The sequence below is a fragment of the Oratosquilla oratoria genome, chromosome 1 (genome assembly GCF_046742065.1).
Source record: "Oratosquilla oratoria isolate Oo_2021 chromosome 1, ASM4674206v1, whole genome shotgun sequence".
In the NCBI taxonomy this organism is placed as follows: Eukaryota; Metazoa; Arthropoda; class Malacostraca; order Stomatopoda; family Squillidae; genus Oratosquilla; species Oratosquilla oratoria.
In genome coordinates this window covers 43,059,463-43,078,057 of record NC_134777.1, presented here as the reverse complement: position 1 = coordinate 43,078,057, position 18,595 = coordinate 43,059,463, and the positions used below count along the sequence as shown (strand labels likewise).

At 39.1% G+C, this 18,595-nt stretch overlaps 1 protein-coding gene and 1 long non-coding RNA gene across 4 annotated transcripts in view; one reads left to right on the top strand and one right to left on the bottom strand.

The window, feature by feature from the left end:
- Positions 1-6,837, top strand: part of spoon (A-kinase anchor protein spoonbill) — a 43,883-nt gene extending 37,046 nt beyond the window's left edge. For all 3 annotated transcript variants that reach the window (XM_076187291.1, XM_076186392.1, XM_076185793.1), the window contains one exon: positions 5,834-6,837. In XM_076187291.1, the coding sequence (XP_076043406.1) occupies positions 5,834-5,908 (75 nt within the window). In that variant the 3' untranslated portion in view covers positions 5,909-6,837. The remainder of the gene's footprint in view (positions 1-5,833) is intronic.
- Positions 6,241-18,376, bottom strand: LOC143027031 (uncharacterized). Its single transcript, XR_012966578.1, has 2 exons — positions 14,534-18,376; positions 6,241-13,688 (listed from the first exon to the last, which is right to left on the bottom strand). It is a non-coding gene; the product is annotated as an uncharacterized LOC143027031 (long non-coding RNA).
- Positions 18,377-18,595: the final 219 nt, after the last annotated feature.

Sequence of the window (18,595 nt, the reverse complement as noted above, 5' to 3'; positions counted from 1 at the left end):
GAGCCTGATTTGGGGGACGTCTGTCCTTAAAAGGAATGTAAGTTTGAATCATCTTAGTGAGCGTATTTTGAAATATTTCCCACATCTGATCTACAGGCCTTTCGTTTAATTTTTCCTCCCAATCTGTAAGCTGAAGCTCCTGACGTAGTTCTATGAACTGAGCTTAACTGAAATCGGGTATTTTAGAAGCACAAGTATCTATTCTAAAATTGTTTAGGAGTTTGAATCTGACTAAGTTGTGATCGCTATTTGCAACAGATTCACCGACTTCTATATCAGTTGCCATGCTTTCGCGGCTAGTGATCAATAAATCGAGTAAGTTTCCATATCTTGTGGGCTCTTTTACATGCTGAATTAAGTAATTGTCACCAAGAAAATCAATCAAGCGACTACCTATATGGCCATGTTCAAGGGTCATCCAATCAATGTCATGTGTGATTTTCATGTAATTTGATAAAAAAGAAGTTAGTTTTTATCCTCTGCAAACTTACCGACCACAGCTACGACTCATTAATAGCCGACCAAACTCGAAAAAGAACGTTTTTTGCTGAAATGCACGATTGTATATAAAAAATTAGCATATGGTTGCATTATTTGACCTATTTTCTTTAAAATGTGTGATTTCCATGTAATTTGAGCGAAGCATTTCAGCAAAAACCGTTCTTGTTCGAGTTTGGTTGACTATGAGCAAGTCGGTCGGCAATTATGCAGAGGATAAAAACGTAAGTTCTCTTTGATCAAATTGCATGAAAATCACACATTTTAAAGAAAATAGGTCAAATAATGCAACCATATGCTAATTTTTTATATAAAATTGCATTTCAGCAAAAACCGGACAGTATTCATAGCTGTAGTCGGTAATTTTGCAGAGGATAAAAACATAACTTCTCTTTGATCAAATTACATGGAAATCACACATTTTAAAGAAAATAGGTCAAATAATGCAACCATATGCTAATTTTTTATATAAAATTGTGCATTTCAGCAAAAAGTCCTCAACACTCCTCATCACTCATTCTCGCTAACCGCTTGTTCATCCTTGTCGAGCACTGTATAATTATATTACTTGGACTAGGTGATGTAAGGAGCTGAATGAAGCTCAGTTTGGTTTGTTGGCTTTATTCTGTTTAAGTGTGAGTTGACCGCGAGGCCACATTACAAGTATAGATGAGGACTGGGGGACTGGTTACAGGACCAGGTTGTTTATATACACAGCCGACATACTCAAAAGTAGTGAAGGAGACAGCCAAACAGAAATATGGCTTGGCATGGCCAAGATTATGCTTTCATGAGGATACAAATGCCTGTAGTACAAGCATAATATGGACTTTATTTACTCATTAGTAATATGGAGCTAAAGGCCAGCTGTTTCTACACAACATATAAATTCCTTGTCAACCCACATGCTGCAACAACAATACTATAAGCCAAAGTATCGCATAGAAGCTCATGTGGGGAAGTTAGGGACACCACATTACCCTTCTTTCCCCTGCGAAGCATAGGGAGGTGACAGTCCCCAGAAGCACAGCAGGTGGAAGGGGGCTGACATTGGGAGTGGTGATGTCGAAAGTGGTGACATGCCACAGTATGTCAGAGAAGTATGGTAGGGTTTTCAAGGTTGGATAGAGTGAGAAACAAGGAGGTGAGGAGGAGAGCAGGAATGGAAAAGGAGATGGCAGATAGGGCTGATGAAAGAATATTGGGATGGTTTGGACACATGGAAAGAATGAGTAAAGAAAGATTAGTAAAAAAGGGTTTGGAAGAAAGGTGGATAAAGTGAACATAAGGGGACAACCAAGAACTAAATGGATGAATGAATTGAAAGGGGCGTTGAACAAGAAGGGGATGTCTGTTGAGCAAAAGAAGGGAGAAGGCTGGAGTTATGGGTGAGTTGAGATTGGCTATGTATAGATGATACTGTGATGCAAGGGAGGGAGGGAATAGGGAGTGGTTATATGTAGATATTATGAAGCAACCCGAAGGGATTTCTCCCTATCTTTTCTATTTTCAGCATGAGGAGATGGAGAGGGGAGTCACTGATTAATTGAAGCAGCATTTTTGTGGATGTACTGTGTCTTACTGCATTGCTTCTAACACAGGGCAGTGGGCTGGAGACAGGGATGACCCGTTATCCATGAGGAGCTAAGATGAAAGGGTGATGGATAGGACTGGAATTGGTGGGAGTGGTTATGTGCTTTTTGGCTTGACTACCTCTCTTGTAAGGGGGGAAAGCCCTTGGTATATAGATAGGTTAACCAGAGCTGTGGGCTGTGAGAATTGTCTTGTGTTAGTGTGGTTGGGTGAGAGATGTAGAGGGATATATTTTTCTGGCCTCTGTTTAATGGACCTGTGTGTTGGTGGGTACTGTTCTACAGGAGCTTCACCACCTTTGTTATCCCTCCTGGGGTTGACTGAAAGTCAGTACTAAAAGTTAAGTAGTAACTGAGATGCCAATGGCATAGCTGATTCCTTTCAGATATCCCCCCACCCCCTCTTTCTCCCTCTCTTCCCTGCTCCCCTCCCTTCCCCCGTTGACCCTGTTGCCTTATATATTTTTATTTCTTACTCTCCCTCTCCATCTCTTTCCCTATCTCCCTCACATTTTTTTTCCCTCTTTTTTCCTCCTTCACTCTTTCTCCATCCCTCTCCTCCAACATCTACTAACACACATTTGTACATGCACACACACTCACATTCACACTTGTCCAGCCCCATTTTCACCCCTACAAGTGGGTTGGAGAGCATATAAGCACCTTGCAACTCTCCAACATCCATTCAGAATTCATTTATATTTTTATTTTTGTTATGTATTTATGTATTTTACAAGAATAGTAGAGCCTGTATTAGGATTAGAAATAGAGTGAGTGGTATGAAGTAAATGTGGGACTTCATCAGGGATGTGTTTTTCGCCTTGAGTGTTCAGTATATACATGGATGGGGTGGTGCTAGAGGTAAACACAAGGGTAATGGACCAGGTATTGGAGATGATTAAAGAAAATTGAGAAAACTGGGAGATAATCCAGTTATTTGTTGACAAAACTGTGCTTGTAGGAGGATCAGATGAGGGATTAAGGAAGTTAGTGACAGAGTTTGGGAAGATGTTCAAAAGAAGGAAGTTGAAGATACATACATACATGCTTACATATACCAAAGGCTTTTTCCCCCTACATGGGGGGTAGCCAAAAAGAAAAAAGCATAGAAACCACTCCCACCCATTCCATTTCCTATATATTCCACTCCCCTCCACACTCCTCCCTCCCTCTTTATCTTGGCACCTCCTGGATGACAGGTCATCCCTGCATCCTGTCCACTGCCCTGGGTCAGAAGCAGTGTCGCAAGACACAGCACATCCACAGCAAGGCCACTTCATAAATTTGGCAACCCCCCCCTCTCTATCCCCTCATGCAGAAAAGGAGAAGACGGGGAGAAATCCCTTCGGGCTGTTTTTTTTTATTTTATTTTTTTCTCTCCATACATACTTCCTCACCCCCCATCCCTCACCCACTCCCCCTCATGCATCACAGCATCATCTATACACAACCCCTCTCCATTCACCTTTATCTTCTGTCCTCTCCCGTCCTTCCTCCACAGACATTCCTCTCTTTTGTAATGCCCCTTTCACCCCATCCATCCATCTCATCCTAGGACGCACCCTCATATTCACTCCCTCCACCTCTGCCTTCCATACTTCTTTTTACTAATCTTTCTTCACTCATTCTTTCCATGTGTCCAAACCATCCTAATACCCTTTCATCAACCCTATCTCCCAGTTCCCCCTCCACCCCTGTTCTCCTCCTCACCTCATTTCTCACTCTATCTAGCCTAGTAACCCTATCATACTTCTCAGACATTTCATCTCAAACACATTCAAACTCCTCTCTTCCTCTCTCATGTTCCATGTTTCTGCCCCATACAATGCTGTTGGTACAATCACTCCTTCATATAACCTCCTCTTAGCATCCATTCCCAGATGTCTATATCTCATTACACTTTTCAATCCACCAAGGCATTTACTTGCTTCTCTCAATCTACATTCTACCTCCACCCCCACTCCTCCCTTTCCTGCCACATTCGCACCCAAGTATCTAAAACTATCCACTTCCTCCAGTCTTTCACCCTTAATGCTCACCTCCAGCCTGCTGTCACTCTCTTCCCTTGTACATCTCATCACCTTACTTTTACCCACATTTATCTTTAGCTTCCTTCTTTCACACACCTTCTCAAACTCTGTCACTAACTTCCTCAATCCCTCCTCTCATCCTGCCACAAGTGCAGTGTCGTCAGCAAACAACAAGTGGCTCACCTCCCACTTTTCTCCATTTTCTTTAATCAAAGATAAATGTGGGTAAAAGTAAGGTGATGAGATGTACAAGGGAAAAATATGACAGCAAATTGGAATTGAGTAGTAAGGGAGAGAGACTGGAGGAAATGGATAGCTTTAGATATTTGGGTGTGAATGTGGCAGGAAAGGGAGGAGTGAAGGTGGAGGTAGAATGTAGATTAAAAAGTGTAATGAAAAATGGATATTTGGGAATGGATGCTAAGAGGAGATTGTATGAAGTAGTGTTTGTGCCAACAGCACTGTACAGGGCAGAAGCATGGAACATAAGAGAGGAAGAATTTAAATGTGTTTGAGATGAAATGCCTGAGAAGTATGGTAGGAGTTACTAGGCTGGATAAAGTGAGAAATGAGGAGGTGAGGAGGAGAACGCAGGTGGAAAGGGAGTTGGGAGATAGGGTTGATGAAAGAGTATTGGGTTGGTTTGGACACATGGAAAGAATGAGTGAAGAAAGGTTAGTAAAAGAGGTGTGGAAGGTAGAGGTGGAGGGAGTGAACATAAGGGGGTGACCAAGGAAGAGATGGATGGATGGTAAAAGGGACATTGGGAAAGAGGGCTTCTGTTGAGGAAGGACGGGAGAAGACAGAAGATACAAGCAAGTTAATGGTTGTGTATAGATGATGCTGTGATGGCTGGAAGGGAGTGGGTAGAGGTGGGAGTGTGAGGGAGTGTGTGAATGATATTTTGATGCAGCCCGAAAAGATTTCTCCTTGTCTTCTCTGTTTCTGCATAAGGGGATGGAGAGGGGGGTTCGCCAATTAAATGAACCAGACTTACTGTGGATGTGGTGCGTCTTGCTACATTGCTTCTGACCCAGGGTAATGAGTGAGGTGCATGGATGATCTGTCATCCAGGAGTAGCCAAGAAAAGAGGGAGGGAGGAGTGGTGAATGGGTGGGTGGGGATGAAAAGGGTGAGAGTAGATTTATGCCTTTGACTTTGGCTACCTCCCTTGTAAGGGGGAAAAACAATTGGAATGGATGTATGTAATTATTATGTTATTTATTTTTTTGTACATCATCAATATACTTTTCTTGATGTGTTGAAATAATCTGCACAAAATCTTTGTATTTGAAGAGCATCCAACCATTATTTTAAAGGAGTATTTATTATGACTCAGCATTATTGTTAGAAATGTTTTGAGAAAATTGTTTCTGTTGTTTAGAACTAGGTTTTAGACATTGCAGACCATTTTTACATTCCCACTTGGGATAAAGGAATAGTAAATGCTGTAGTGTAGTATTTTATTTTTTGTCTCTTTGGATGTGCTGTCTTGCTCCATTGCTTCTGACTCAGGGCAATGGGTGAGATGCAGGGATGACCTGTCATCAAGGAAGAGCCAAGAAGAGAGGGAGGGAGGGAGGGGTGGTGAATGGGAGAGGGTTGGGGATGAATTGGTGGGAAAACCCCTTGATATATGTATTATGTATGTCTCCATTTATTTAAAGAATATATTCCATTAATTTTCTAATAAAAAACATTTTCTCTTTTCAGTACATTTCCATCAATGAGAAGCTAGTTGATCTTGGCCATGCAAAATGGGTTTCACCTGTTGGAGTGGTTGCATAGCATAAGCTTGCTTGAATCTGTAGTGATAATTATGTAGAGACTCAATATACCTTTAGTTTTCTATTTTGTAATGTATTGTTATAAGATTGCCCTCTACCTGCTCCCCTTCCAGCTCTCTCTCTCTCTCTCTCTCTTTCGCTCTCTCTCTCTCTCTCTCTCTCTCTCTCTCTCTCTCTCTCTCTCTCTCTCTCTCTCTCTCTCTCTCTCTCTCTCTCTCTCTCTCTCTCTCATATTTATCTTCTTCATCCTCTTTTTATTCCCTCTCATATTTATCTTCTTCATCCTCTTTTTATTCCCTCTCATATTTATCTTCTTCATCCTCTTTTTATTCCTCCTCTTAGTTTCCTTCCATAAACCAAAACTGTAGTACTGACATGGCTGATATTCTGAATGTGTCACAAGTTTATGCACAAATCTTTCAGATATTGTGGACTTTTTTGAGATGTCGGAATTAGACATGTCAAGACCTAGTCAGGGAATTATGGTGGATTTGGCATAGAAATATTGTTTGCTTAAATTTCTAATCATAATGTGTTTTGAAGTTAGAACTACCCTTCTCTTCATTGTATCAAATAGTTGGGTTATACTGTTGAATAATAGCTATAGCTTATATGTTTTAGTTTGTCAGGCTATAGCTTACATGTTTAATATGTTAGTATGAATTGTTTGACATTAAACTTGAGATTATGTTCTTGGAATGTTGTAATCTGTGATGATGTGTTAGGAAGTAATGTATAATATAGAATTTTTGTAAAAAAAATAATCATGAGTACAGTACTGATTTCCTTTTGAAATGGTGTAGTGGTTGTGAGCAAGGAGGTGACCAAAGGGTTGTAGACCTATTGTAAGTTTGTTAATCTTGCCAGTTTTCATTCTTTTTCTGTTATATATATGAAATTTAAAATTTTGTAAGAAGTAGTGCTTTGTAATGTCCTGTGGTTTTCATTTAACAATTCAATCAAACCCTTAGCAAAGCAGTGTAGGATATAGAATGTTGAATCCTGTTATGAATATTGTACAGAGATGCAGACAAATTTAAAGACGTACAGGATCACATGGAAGCTATTGACAAGTAACTTCATCGAGACCTGTATAGAAATGGAATCAAACAAGGAGAATTCCTAACCAACTTGTATTAATAGGAGTACTGTATTTTACAATTGTACTGTTACTCTCTCCTGCCCACTTGGACAAACTTGGTATATTCACTGATTTTGTTGCAGCTAATGCCTGTTTATTTTATTTCATTTTTTCCCATCTCAAGGGGTCTTACCTTCCATCATTTGTGGTACAAGTATTTTTGCCAGTCTTCCACTTGTTGACATGGGACAGTTTTAAAAACCCATCATCACCTCCTCCATCAGGAGATGCAGCCCCCAAGGGGCTTAAACATGGTCTATGGACTAGGTCCAAGATCTCATATCAAGTTTTTATTTCTTCCACCTTTTCACGTAATGATAGCTGACAACTGGCAACTGCCTCCCATCTACTACATGCCAGGAACATAGAAATAGTTTCACAGAAGTACAGTACAGACGTCAATCCAGTTTTTTCCCTAAAAGATCTATGGGAGAGACTGAGGTCCATTGCCAACTACTTTGGGGCTGCAGGTTTCCAGCTAGTGAAATTTGAGGTAACAGTTATTATTCTCTGAAAAGGGGACCAACAACAGGGACCTGCAGGAGGTGGTCTAGCAAGGTGGCTTTAGGAGAGGACCACTTCCTCATTGAATGTCTTTAAAGCTCATCAATACTTATCTCCATTTCAATATGCAACCCCAAGGGGTTGGCATTATCTCTGTAACAGACTCAGGATCTCTCTCTGTCGACTTTATTTTTTATTTTTTATTTTTTTTCTCTCTCTCTCTCTTATATTTTCTTCAAATTAGGAGAGCTGACAACCAGCGATTTCTCCTCTCCTAGCCAGTTCAATGTTTCTTCCTGGCAAATAAAAAAAATTATAATGGATGATTTTCAGAAAAACAAAATTTTAATTCTTGCATGACCTCATGATATATCACTCTTCCATACTAAAGCATACTCTTGGGTGAAGTTTTGTAGTAGCCTTAAATATGATGTGTGGCAACTGAGCACTAATGAAATGAAAAGATTAGGTAAGAAATGAGTTTCAGCTTATGGCATACAAGTTGAAATTTGTTTCCAATCTTGTTCATTCATGTCATTAGTACTCAGATGTATACATAAACCAAAAGGTTCTTTTTCCCTTATGTGGGAGGTGGCTAGTCCAAGTATGTACCCATCCAATTTCTATTTGTTATCCAATTTATTTTAGCTCCTTGTGGGTGAAGGACCACCCAAAAAAAGTTTAGACATAGCACCTCCATGACAGGGTATGACAACCAAATCTGGTTTACCCCCACCACATCATTATATGGCAAGAAACTTGTCTAATCTTAATCTGTCTCATTCACACCTATCTCTCACCCTCTCCCTTACCTGTATAACATTCTTCATTTACTTTCCCCCCCTCATCTACTCATGAAATTACCTAGTAGAGAAGAAGTACCTTTGGGGTATATCACTTTAGTGTCCAATCACAACCAGGCGCTGAATGGCCTACCGACTCCGGCGCTTGGCCTTCAAGCCAAAAATTTTATAAATCAATCAACCAATCACAACCACTCTTCACTCACACCTATCTTTGACCCAAGACTCCCTCAGGTTCACTCCATCCACCTCCTCCATTTTTTTTTCTTTCTTTTTCTTCTTTCCCCAAATCATTCCAGTATTCTTTGATCAACCCTATTCACTAACTCCCTCCCTCTCTCCTTTTTCTCCCCTCCCCCCTTTCTGTGCCTTGCCTCATTTCCCACTCCATCCATCCTCATAACCTCAACCATACAGGGGTAATAGGAATAGGCAGACTTAAAGAGGTAAAGGACAGATTCAAGGGAGCAGCAGAATAGTGGGCAAACAGTAGTACAAAAGTATGTCATTCCCTTATGAGCAGAGATTGATTTCTTAACATAGGTGAATGATTTGTAGTTTTGATCAGTAGGAACACCCCAAAACAGTCCCTACAATATTGACTACATGCTACCATAAAGTTAATACCCCAGTATGGGGTATCCTAATTTCACCAGAAGATAGACTTTAAAGTCCTTCTGACAAGTCTCACCTTGTTCACCAGGGGCCTTATATATCACTAAAGGTCATTTCACACTAGTTCATTTGTTAAACATCTCAGTATGAAAACAATGTATAGCCTGCTTGAACATCCTCTGTAAACTGTACTCATTAAGTAGATTTTCCTTTCAGATGGTCTGGGTGTTTTGAATGGGGTAATGATTGCACAGTGGCTTGCACTGAAAATGGAATACTCCCAGTGATGGTGTTGAGTCATTTGAAAGAGATGGAGAAATTAATACTGGGTACCTTTTTATAGTGGTGCTGTAAAATGGAAGTCTTAGAGAAGCATATCATGCAGTTTATCTTAATATCCCAAGACTCTCATCTCCGATTGGAGGTGCAGCCCCCTCAGGGCTGGCATTCTTACCAAACTGAGCTCAAAGGTCTCTATCAGTTTTGAGTATCTTGAGGACCAGCTATGGAATCCTTTGAAATACATCAGATAGTATCATCTGTATCCCTTATTATCTGATCCCATCAATATGGTGATACTTGGTTTCCAGGCCAGGTCCAAGAGCTCTCAGCTACTGGCAACTTGTACTTTCCTCCTCTTCATACTAGCTAGTGACATAAAACTTGACAATAGAACATAGACAGCAGTCCAGTGTTTTATTTTTGGAGAGATTAATTAGAGGCCCCAGGTAACACTGCAGACCACTGGAGCAGCAAGGTTATAGATGGTGAAACTCAGGCAACATAGATCTTTATTTTTCAAAATAAACACCATGTGAGGACGGAGCCTTTATTAGTACCAGACTTGTTGACAACTGCCACTTTCATACAGATCATTATTTGTCTAGCTTTTCCTTCACATTTTCACATAAGGAGGACTGACTTAAGACAGCTGTTTCCTCCCTCATTCTATTATCGGTGACAGAAACAGACTTGCTAGTACAGTACAGTGTATCTTCTTGGATGTCTATGGGAGGGCCTAAGGACAGTTGCTACTGCAGGACTGAGTTTAGATTTCATGAAACTTATGAAGGAGACGGAGACTGATGATGGATACCTGTATACGAAATGTATATCAAAGAAACGTCCCCTCACTGCTTATCTTCAGATCCAGTCAACATCTTCACCTCTGTCCAGAGGTATTACATGAGGAAAATTGATAGCAATTGGTCCCATAGAACCAGTGACAAGTGCCTGCTAATGATGGCCCTGCAACATGGATGGCAGAGAGAATTGTCTCCCTGCTGCCCATTTTTGAAAACTGTCAACCCCCTCACCTCCATCGTCTAAGGAACTAGCGTGTGAACCCTTGATTGGGAAAAACTATATTTCCTGCTTATATTCATACAAGGAGAGCTGACATTTGGTAAGTGCTTCCCTTCTACTATTTTCATCCAATGTGATAGAAATGGTCCCACATTGATACAAAACAGGCCAACATATCTTTTCAGAGGAATCTATGGTAGGGCCTGAGAACTGTTGCCAGCTATTGTGGAGCTGAAACTTTCCAGTCTGAAACTAATGGCAAATCAATCAATCATTGCCTCAAGTTTCACAAAATGGAAAACCTACAGTCCCTTAGTTGCTGGCAATGGTCTTCAGAACCTTGCACAGATTTCTATGAAGAAATTTTGAACTTTTATCTGTGTTGTATCACTGTGGAACTGTTTCTGTGTTTCCAGCTCAAAGTTGGAGAGGAGATGAGTTGCCAGCTCTTCATATATGAAAACATGTAAGAAATAATGCTGAAATTTATAGAAATCTTGGGCCCTGTGTGGAGACCATGACAACCCTCCAGGGCTGCACCTCATGATAGAGGTTAGGGGGTTGACGGGTTTTGATAACGGGCAGCTTTGCTGTCCATCTTGCAGTACTCCCACATACAAGTACCTGTTGTGGCTTCACTTGAGGCAATAGTTGTCATTAATAACACTCCTATCCTCCATTTAGCAAGTGATGGACATAGACTCACACTAGTACAACAGATTACAGTTCAATGTTTCCCCATAAAGAGATCTATGTGAGGGCCTAGAGACCATTGCTGACTTGTGGCTGCAGGTTTCCAGTCAATGAAACTTTAGGCAATAACCATCATTATTAGTATATTAAAAGAGGCATTAAAAGTGATTAGTTTTTTCACAAACATCTGAGTTATCCATCAAAGCCTTGGAGAGAGATTTATTTTCATGTATTTTTATACTTGAGAATCTAATTATAAATGATGACAGTCCCTCTTAATGGGGGGAATGAATCAGACTTATGTAATGCAATTTTTTAATAGCAAGTTGTGGTATTAGTAGACTACAGAAATGAATGTGCATTCATTAATTAATGTTAATGAGCAGATATAATTTTGAAATTTATTTAAAAAAAAGTATGTCTCAATATGTCAAGTCAAAGCTTGGCAAACATGGACACTTATTGTGATAGCAGGTTATTCAGCTCCATATATTAATTGTGAATCACAATTGCTACTTAACTATTGTAACAAGTGCATGTAACAATTTATTTCTTTGGGTGTCAATATGATGTTTTTTTTTACATATTAAATAAAAATTGAAAGCTTTGGTGCAGGGTTACACATGGGAATGGATACAGCACAATGTAAGAGTGATTCAGGCAAATAAATGTGTGATTAGAATGAAAAGTTTTATGAAAAATATGTATTTTGGGGATGAATGCAGAGAAGGTTGTATAAAGGGATATTATATGCACCATTATATGGAACAGAGATAAGGGAGGCAGTAAAGAGGAGATTGGACATGTGGAAAGAAATATGGTAGTGTTGTAAGAATGGATAGAGTGATAAATGTTGAGGGGGAAGCAGAGAAAAAAAGTTCAGTGAGAGCAGTCACTCAAGATAAACTGATGAGAATGTTTGCACATGTGGAAAGAATGAATGAGGGAAGATTAGAGAAACAAATGTGGAAGAAATGGATGGAGTGTGCTTGGGAGGAAGACAGAATGAAGTGGATGATTGGGGTGAATGGGCTTTGGATATACATGGATTTACTGTTAAGGAAGGAAGAGCGTCTAAAAGATAGTTAATGCAAAGAGAATGTGAATGGATTAAAGGATGACATGGCCTGAAGTGATACTATTTTCATCTGCTTCATAAATTCTTTTGAGTAGATGAGGAGAGGTGTCACCATATATTAAAGCAGTGGGAGGTGGGGGTAAACCAACGCTTGATGTCAGGCCATGCTATACTAGCTGTATTGCCCTTGACCCATGCAGTATGATGGGGGACAGGAATGACTCTTCAAATACAAGGTGTTGAGATAGTTTGAATATATGGGATTAAATCAACAGCAATGGTCCAGGTACATAGATCACTTTTGAAATAAATTCTCTTGTTGTCCAGGGGATTGTTAGTGTGGGGGAATGTAGGATGAGGTGTTCAGTCTCGTATGTATAGTGGTTTCATTTATGGCAGTTTGATTCTGTAACTAGGCATATTCTGTGTTGTTACTGTTTCAGTCCTGGATGATATCATGAATGCAAGTGTACCAGTGTGATTCTTGGGTGTTTTGAGAGTGATTTTTCTGTGGGGTTGATATCCAGGGGTTATTGGGAAAGGATTGAGTTTATTGGTCTGTCTTAAAGAGCCTGTTTAGTGATCTGGGTGCATTTACCTAGTTGTATTTTATGGGACAAGAGCTATTCTCATAGTGACCCATTTTCGTATCTCTCCACATCCAGTTTATTCTTAAAATCATGTATAGTTTTGGCACTCACTGTTTCTCCATTTAGTTTGTTCCAGACATCAATCACTCTATGTGGGAAGCTATTCTTTTTCAGGTCTCTTCTGTAACTGTCCTTCTTTAGTTTCTTTTTGTGTCCTCTTGTTTCTCTTCTGTCCCACTTTAATAAGTCGTCTCTATCGAGAATTTCCATCCCATTCATAATTCTGTAAATGTTCAACAAATCACCTTGTTCTCTTCTCTGTTCCGGTGTTAACAGACATAATTTCTCCAATCTTTGTTCGTATGTCAAATTTGACAGTGAAGGTGCCATTTTTGTAGCTGCTCTTTGGATTCTTTCTAATTTTCTTATGTTCTTCTTTGTGCTAGGTGCCCATGGTGTTGCAGCATATTCTAGTTTAGGTCTTATCAGTGTAACCACTATTTTTTAGCCATCTCCTCATCCATGTAGTCGAAGACCACTTTCATTGATCTTAACAAGTTAAAAGTTTCCAAATAATTTATTGACATGTTTATCAGGTGTCAAGTCACTTGAGATGATTACTCCCAGGTCCCTTTCTGAATCGACTTTTTTGACTTCCTTGTTTCCAATTTTATTTTGACCTGATACTTTGCTTTTACTTTTACCAAATTCCATTATGCTACATTTCTAAATGTTGAAGTTCATTTCACATCTCTGACTTCATTCCCATATTTTGTCTAGGTCTTCTTGTAGCGATCTGCAATCTTCTTCTGTTCTTACTCTCTTGAGTAATTTGTCATCATCAGCAAAGAAGTTCATGCAACAATTTACTCCCTCATCCATATCATTTTTATATATGGCAAATATTAAAGGAGCCAATACAGAGCCTTGCGGGATGCCACTCTTCACATCTTCCCAGTTCGAATTTTTGTCTCTAAGTATCACTCATTTTTTTTTTTTTTTTTTTTCATTTTTTCCAGGCTTTGTCTCTTCTGTCTCTAGCCTCACTACACCTTTTGTTATGAATCACAATGGCAAAAGCCGACAAGACTGTGAGAATAAACACCTTGTGAGATCGAAACCTTTATTAGTACTACGTTTCGCTTGTTACAGCTTTTTCAAGTACAGACATGACACACACTCTGAGCACATATAAGCCAACAGGGAAGGAACTGGGAGAGGTTATCAGGGAGGGGTGGGTGGTAGGTGGAGGGGGAGGAGGGGGACGGGTGGGACTTGGTGGAGACAAAGGAGGACATTTCGGACAGTTTGTTGAAGTGGACTAAGGGGGACATTTCATACATTTATTTAATGCGGGTAACAGATGGATTATAGGAGGGGCGATGTTAAACATGCCTCTGTTCTGCTCAATGGTTTTGAAGCTTTGAATGGCAGCCGCTTCGAGGCATTTTCTCCTCATCCTGTCTGGTTCACTAAACAGAAGTTCTGCGTTATCCCAATCCATCAGGTTTAGTGAACCAGACAGGATGAGGAGAAAATGCCTCGAAGCGGCCGCCATTCAAAGCTTCAAAACCATTGAGCAGAACAGAGGCATGTTTAACATCGCCCCTCCTATAATCCATCTGTTACCCGCATTAAATAAATGTATGAAATGTCCCCCTTAGTCCACTTCAACAAACTGTCCGAAATGTCCTCCTTTGTCTCCACCAAGTCCCACCCGTCCCCCTCCTCCCCCTCCACCTACCACCCACCCCTCCCTGATAACCTCTCCCAGTTCCTTCCCTGTTGGCTTATATGTGCTCAGAGTGTGTGTCATGTCTGTACTTGAAAAAGCTGTAACAAGCGAAACGTAGTACTAATAAAGGTTTCGATCTCACAAGGTGTTTATTCTCACAACCTTTTGTTATACCAACACTTTATATAGATATTTTTTTTCTTTTTTTGTACATATTTGTCAATTCCTTCCATGTACTTTTCTTTGAATATGTTCCATTTGTCTTCCTAGTTTGTTTTGGAAATTTTTTTAGTTTTGCAAAATCCGTTTTGTTGTACATTAATTTTTCTTCTCTATGTTTATCATTCATACCTATATTGTTCTGTTCTTTTAATTCAAACTATATTAGTATATGGTCACTCTTTCCAATTAGTGTTTTATACTCCTCTTTGCTCACAATATCTGGTTCAGAAGTTAATATTAAGTCCAGTTTCAACAGTTCCTCATTGTTTCTATATCTAGTATTTTCTATAACCCATTCTGTTAGGGTGAACTCGATGGTCATATCCAGTAGAATGTTGCTCCAAAGTTATCGCCCATGATTACTATGTTTTCACCCTCTTTCAGTGACTCATTTAGCACATTCATTGTGTCTTCCAGTAATTTAAAATGTTTGCTATCCAATCAAGTCAGTATTTTTGGTGGTACATACACTGCTACAAATTTTCTGCTTTTCATCTTTTTGTTTACAATTTTAACATAATTAATTCTATATTGCCTTGGCCTTCATTAATCTTTGTCACATTTAGACCTTTTTTGGTTAATATCATGGCACCTCCCAGCTTGTCTGTTCTATTTTTCATCCAGTGGTTGTATAGACCTTTTCCCACTATGCTTGTTGATAGAGGTCTTTTCAGTTTTGTCTACAATTGCCATAATGTCAGGTTTTTCTGTTTCTAGATAGTCATTTAGTTCATCGATTCCAGAGATCATGCCATCGATATTTGTGTATGCCTCTTTTAGTTTTGTATTTTCTTTTCTTTTTTGGTTTAAGTTTCCATTTTATGTACCATTTTTTCAGTCTTAAGTCCAGCACACTTCAAAAAAACTGTTTTTTTTTTCCGTCTGTTCTTTTCTCATTTCTATCATTGGCTTCAATTGTGAAAGCTTTGTTTTTCTCTTTCTCCTCATCACACATTTCCTTTTGTATCCATATATGTTTGAATTTCTCACTGTTTGCCAATTTAACCGCTTTTGATAATGCCTCCTTGGCTATCATTTGAGTTCTTAGTTTTATTTTCAGAGGTCTGTGTTGTTTTTCTTTTGAATATTTGCCTATTCTGTGGATTTAATCAATTTCTTTATCAAAATTTTGCCCTTCATCCTGTATTTCTTTCAAAATTTCCTTAGCTATTTCCTTCTCCTTTTCTCTCTGGTATCTACACATATCATGTTTTTCCTGGATACCATGGACCACAAAGCACTTACCTTTGTCAACTGTATCTCTCACCCAATTTTCCTTTTCTTTAATTACTTTCATAACTGTTTATTTTGTATTTTCCTCCATCTGCTTTAGTAATATTTCTCTTGAAGATATATATATTTTTTTTCCTGTGTTTCCATTGATTTTTTTTTTCAGTGAGGTCTGTTTCTTTGACTCTTCCACCTTTCCAGTCTCTACATGTAATTGCTCTTTGACCTTTTTCAGTTCTTCAATTTCGCTCTTAAGGTCACTTAATTCTTTAATTGTTTGCTCATTACTCTTATGCAAAATAATCAATTCCTTAAGTACAGCTCGGTAATCCAATTTTAAATCTATGATTTCTTCCATTAAGTCATTTACTTCACGATTTCTTAACCCTTTAAACTCCAATGACAAGATTCTTGTTATTTGGTCAAATAAAACAAAAAATCATAAAACACCAAAATGTTTGATCAAACACCAGAAAAATATGACGTCAGTCCTCGCGCGGTCAAGCTGCATCAGATGATATTCGGATGTACAGGCCAGCGCAAGGCCTACCATATCCTGTTTTTCGTATCTACACCACAAGCAGCTGACATGAGTTGAAAGGGTTAATGCATTACTGTATCTAATTTCTCCAACTATATCTAAGCTTTTACCTATTTCATCTGGGTTTCTTTGAAACCCTGAAAAACTGTTATTTTCCCACCTTTGGTTTTTCCTTGGAGTATCTATCAAGCAATGTCTTTTGGGGATGACACCTCTTGGACTTTCCACTATGCTTATATCCAGTCCTCTCTTCGTTGGTTCGTTTATTATTTTTTCTTCTTTTTCTTTCTCCATTTTGCCAAAACTATACTTTTTTCAAGAACTGGATTTCTTTTACTGGTCACTTGAGAACAACAGCTTACCCATCCCGTACAATAACAACTGGTGCCTGTACAATAACAACTGGTGAATGTATATTTGTGTGATTGTATTGTGTGTTACAGGTGGTAAGTTGTTCCATATGTTTTATTAGTAAGCTGCTGTTTTTTGTTGCATTAAGTTTGTGTTAGTGTGATATAATGAGATGGGTGAGTGGTGCATAGGGTTCAAGTATAGGACTGCACCATCATTTTCATATGATAGTTTGTTGGAAGAATGTTATGAGTAGTTTCTGTGTGCAGGTGCCGTTTGACTGGTTTTGAAGCATCCTGTTGTTATTGTGTTTTTTTCACGGATGAAGGATTATCCCTGTCCCCCACCACCTATGGTCAGAGGCAACATGCAGCAAGACAGAGCACCTCTATGACAGGGCCTGACAGCCGAAACTGGTTTTTCCTCACCCACTTCATAGTAACAACATTTGGCTCAGCTCCATCCCTCCACTCTTACAAATCAGCTCCAAAAACATGCCCAGTACTCGCCTTTACTTTTCTCATCACCCCACCCATATACACACTGAACAATCATGGCAACATTATACAATACTGGCATAGCCCTATTTCACCTTAAACCACTCATTCTGCCCATTCCCTACCATCACACAAGCTCTATTATCATTATCTGTAAACCAGTAGGCTTTATCTCTATAAGGTAGGTAGCCAGCCAATGCATGAACCCAGCCTCCACCCATCCCAACCTCTACTACTCAAATGAAAGGCTATATTTATTCTTTACATGTTTAGAAGCTTTTGGAAGAGTTAGTAATATTTATTTTGTATTTCATTCTTTGATGTATTGTAAGTGAGAGTTTGTCAAATGGTATATGAAATTTCTATAATTGAAATATATTTACAACATGAAAAACATATTGATTCCATAACCTGGTATGTGTAATTCTGGTTGAATTTCTGTTGTGAAAATTAAACCTTAAGTGTATGGCAACAATCTATTATCATGTGAAGCCTTGTTATGGATTTTAGGCAAGAGAAATCTGAGGCAACAATTCATGGATTGAAAGATTATCTTTAATTTGATAATGGTAATAATTGTTGCCTTGAGTTTCAAAGAGTGGAAAACCAACAACCCCACAACAGTAGGTAGTAACCTTCAGGGTCTTTTCACAAATCTCTCATGGAAAGATTTTTGGACTGTGTTGTATTAGTGTGGGACAATCTTTGATTTATATGCATATATATATGTATTATATATATCATTATTATTATTATTATTTTTTGTTTTAAGAAGCATAAACACCAGACTCAAACTGGGGGGTTAATGCCTAACATTTTAGTCCTAGTCCTAGGACCATCCTCAGGGGTTTGATGGAGTACACTGATCAAATATTCAATGATTGGCTGCTGCTGCAACTGGGAGAGATAGCCAGTGCAGCTGGAGCTGCCCAGGGCCCCCCAAACCCCAGGGCAGCTCTGGCTTTACTGGCTACTTCTCCCAGTTCCAGATGTGGCCAATATATTGAATTTTTGGTCACTGTACCCCATCACTCCCCTGAAAACAGTCCTAGAACTAGGACCAAAATGTCGGCCAATAAACCTCCCACTTTGAGTCTGGTGTTTATGCTTCTCCCTTCAACATTAATCCAAGACTCCAGATCTTCACTCATATTGAATATATATATATATTTTGGTAGGAGGCCATGTTGTATACATGATTTCAAGAAATCTACAGCGACAATGGGAGTTTATATTGGAGCTTTAATTTCTCTCATGCAACAAGTTTTTGTGGTGGTTCCAAATAGCTGAGAAGGTGTCCAAAAGACATTGGGTGCGGTTTTCTCTTTTTTAATTCTCCTATACGTATTTCGACCTTAATCGGTCATCCTCAGGGAGGGAGTA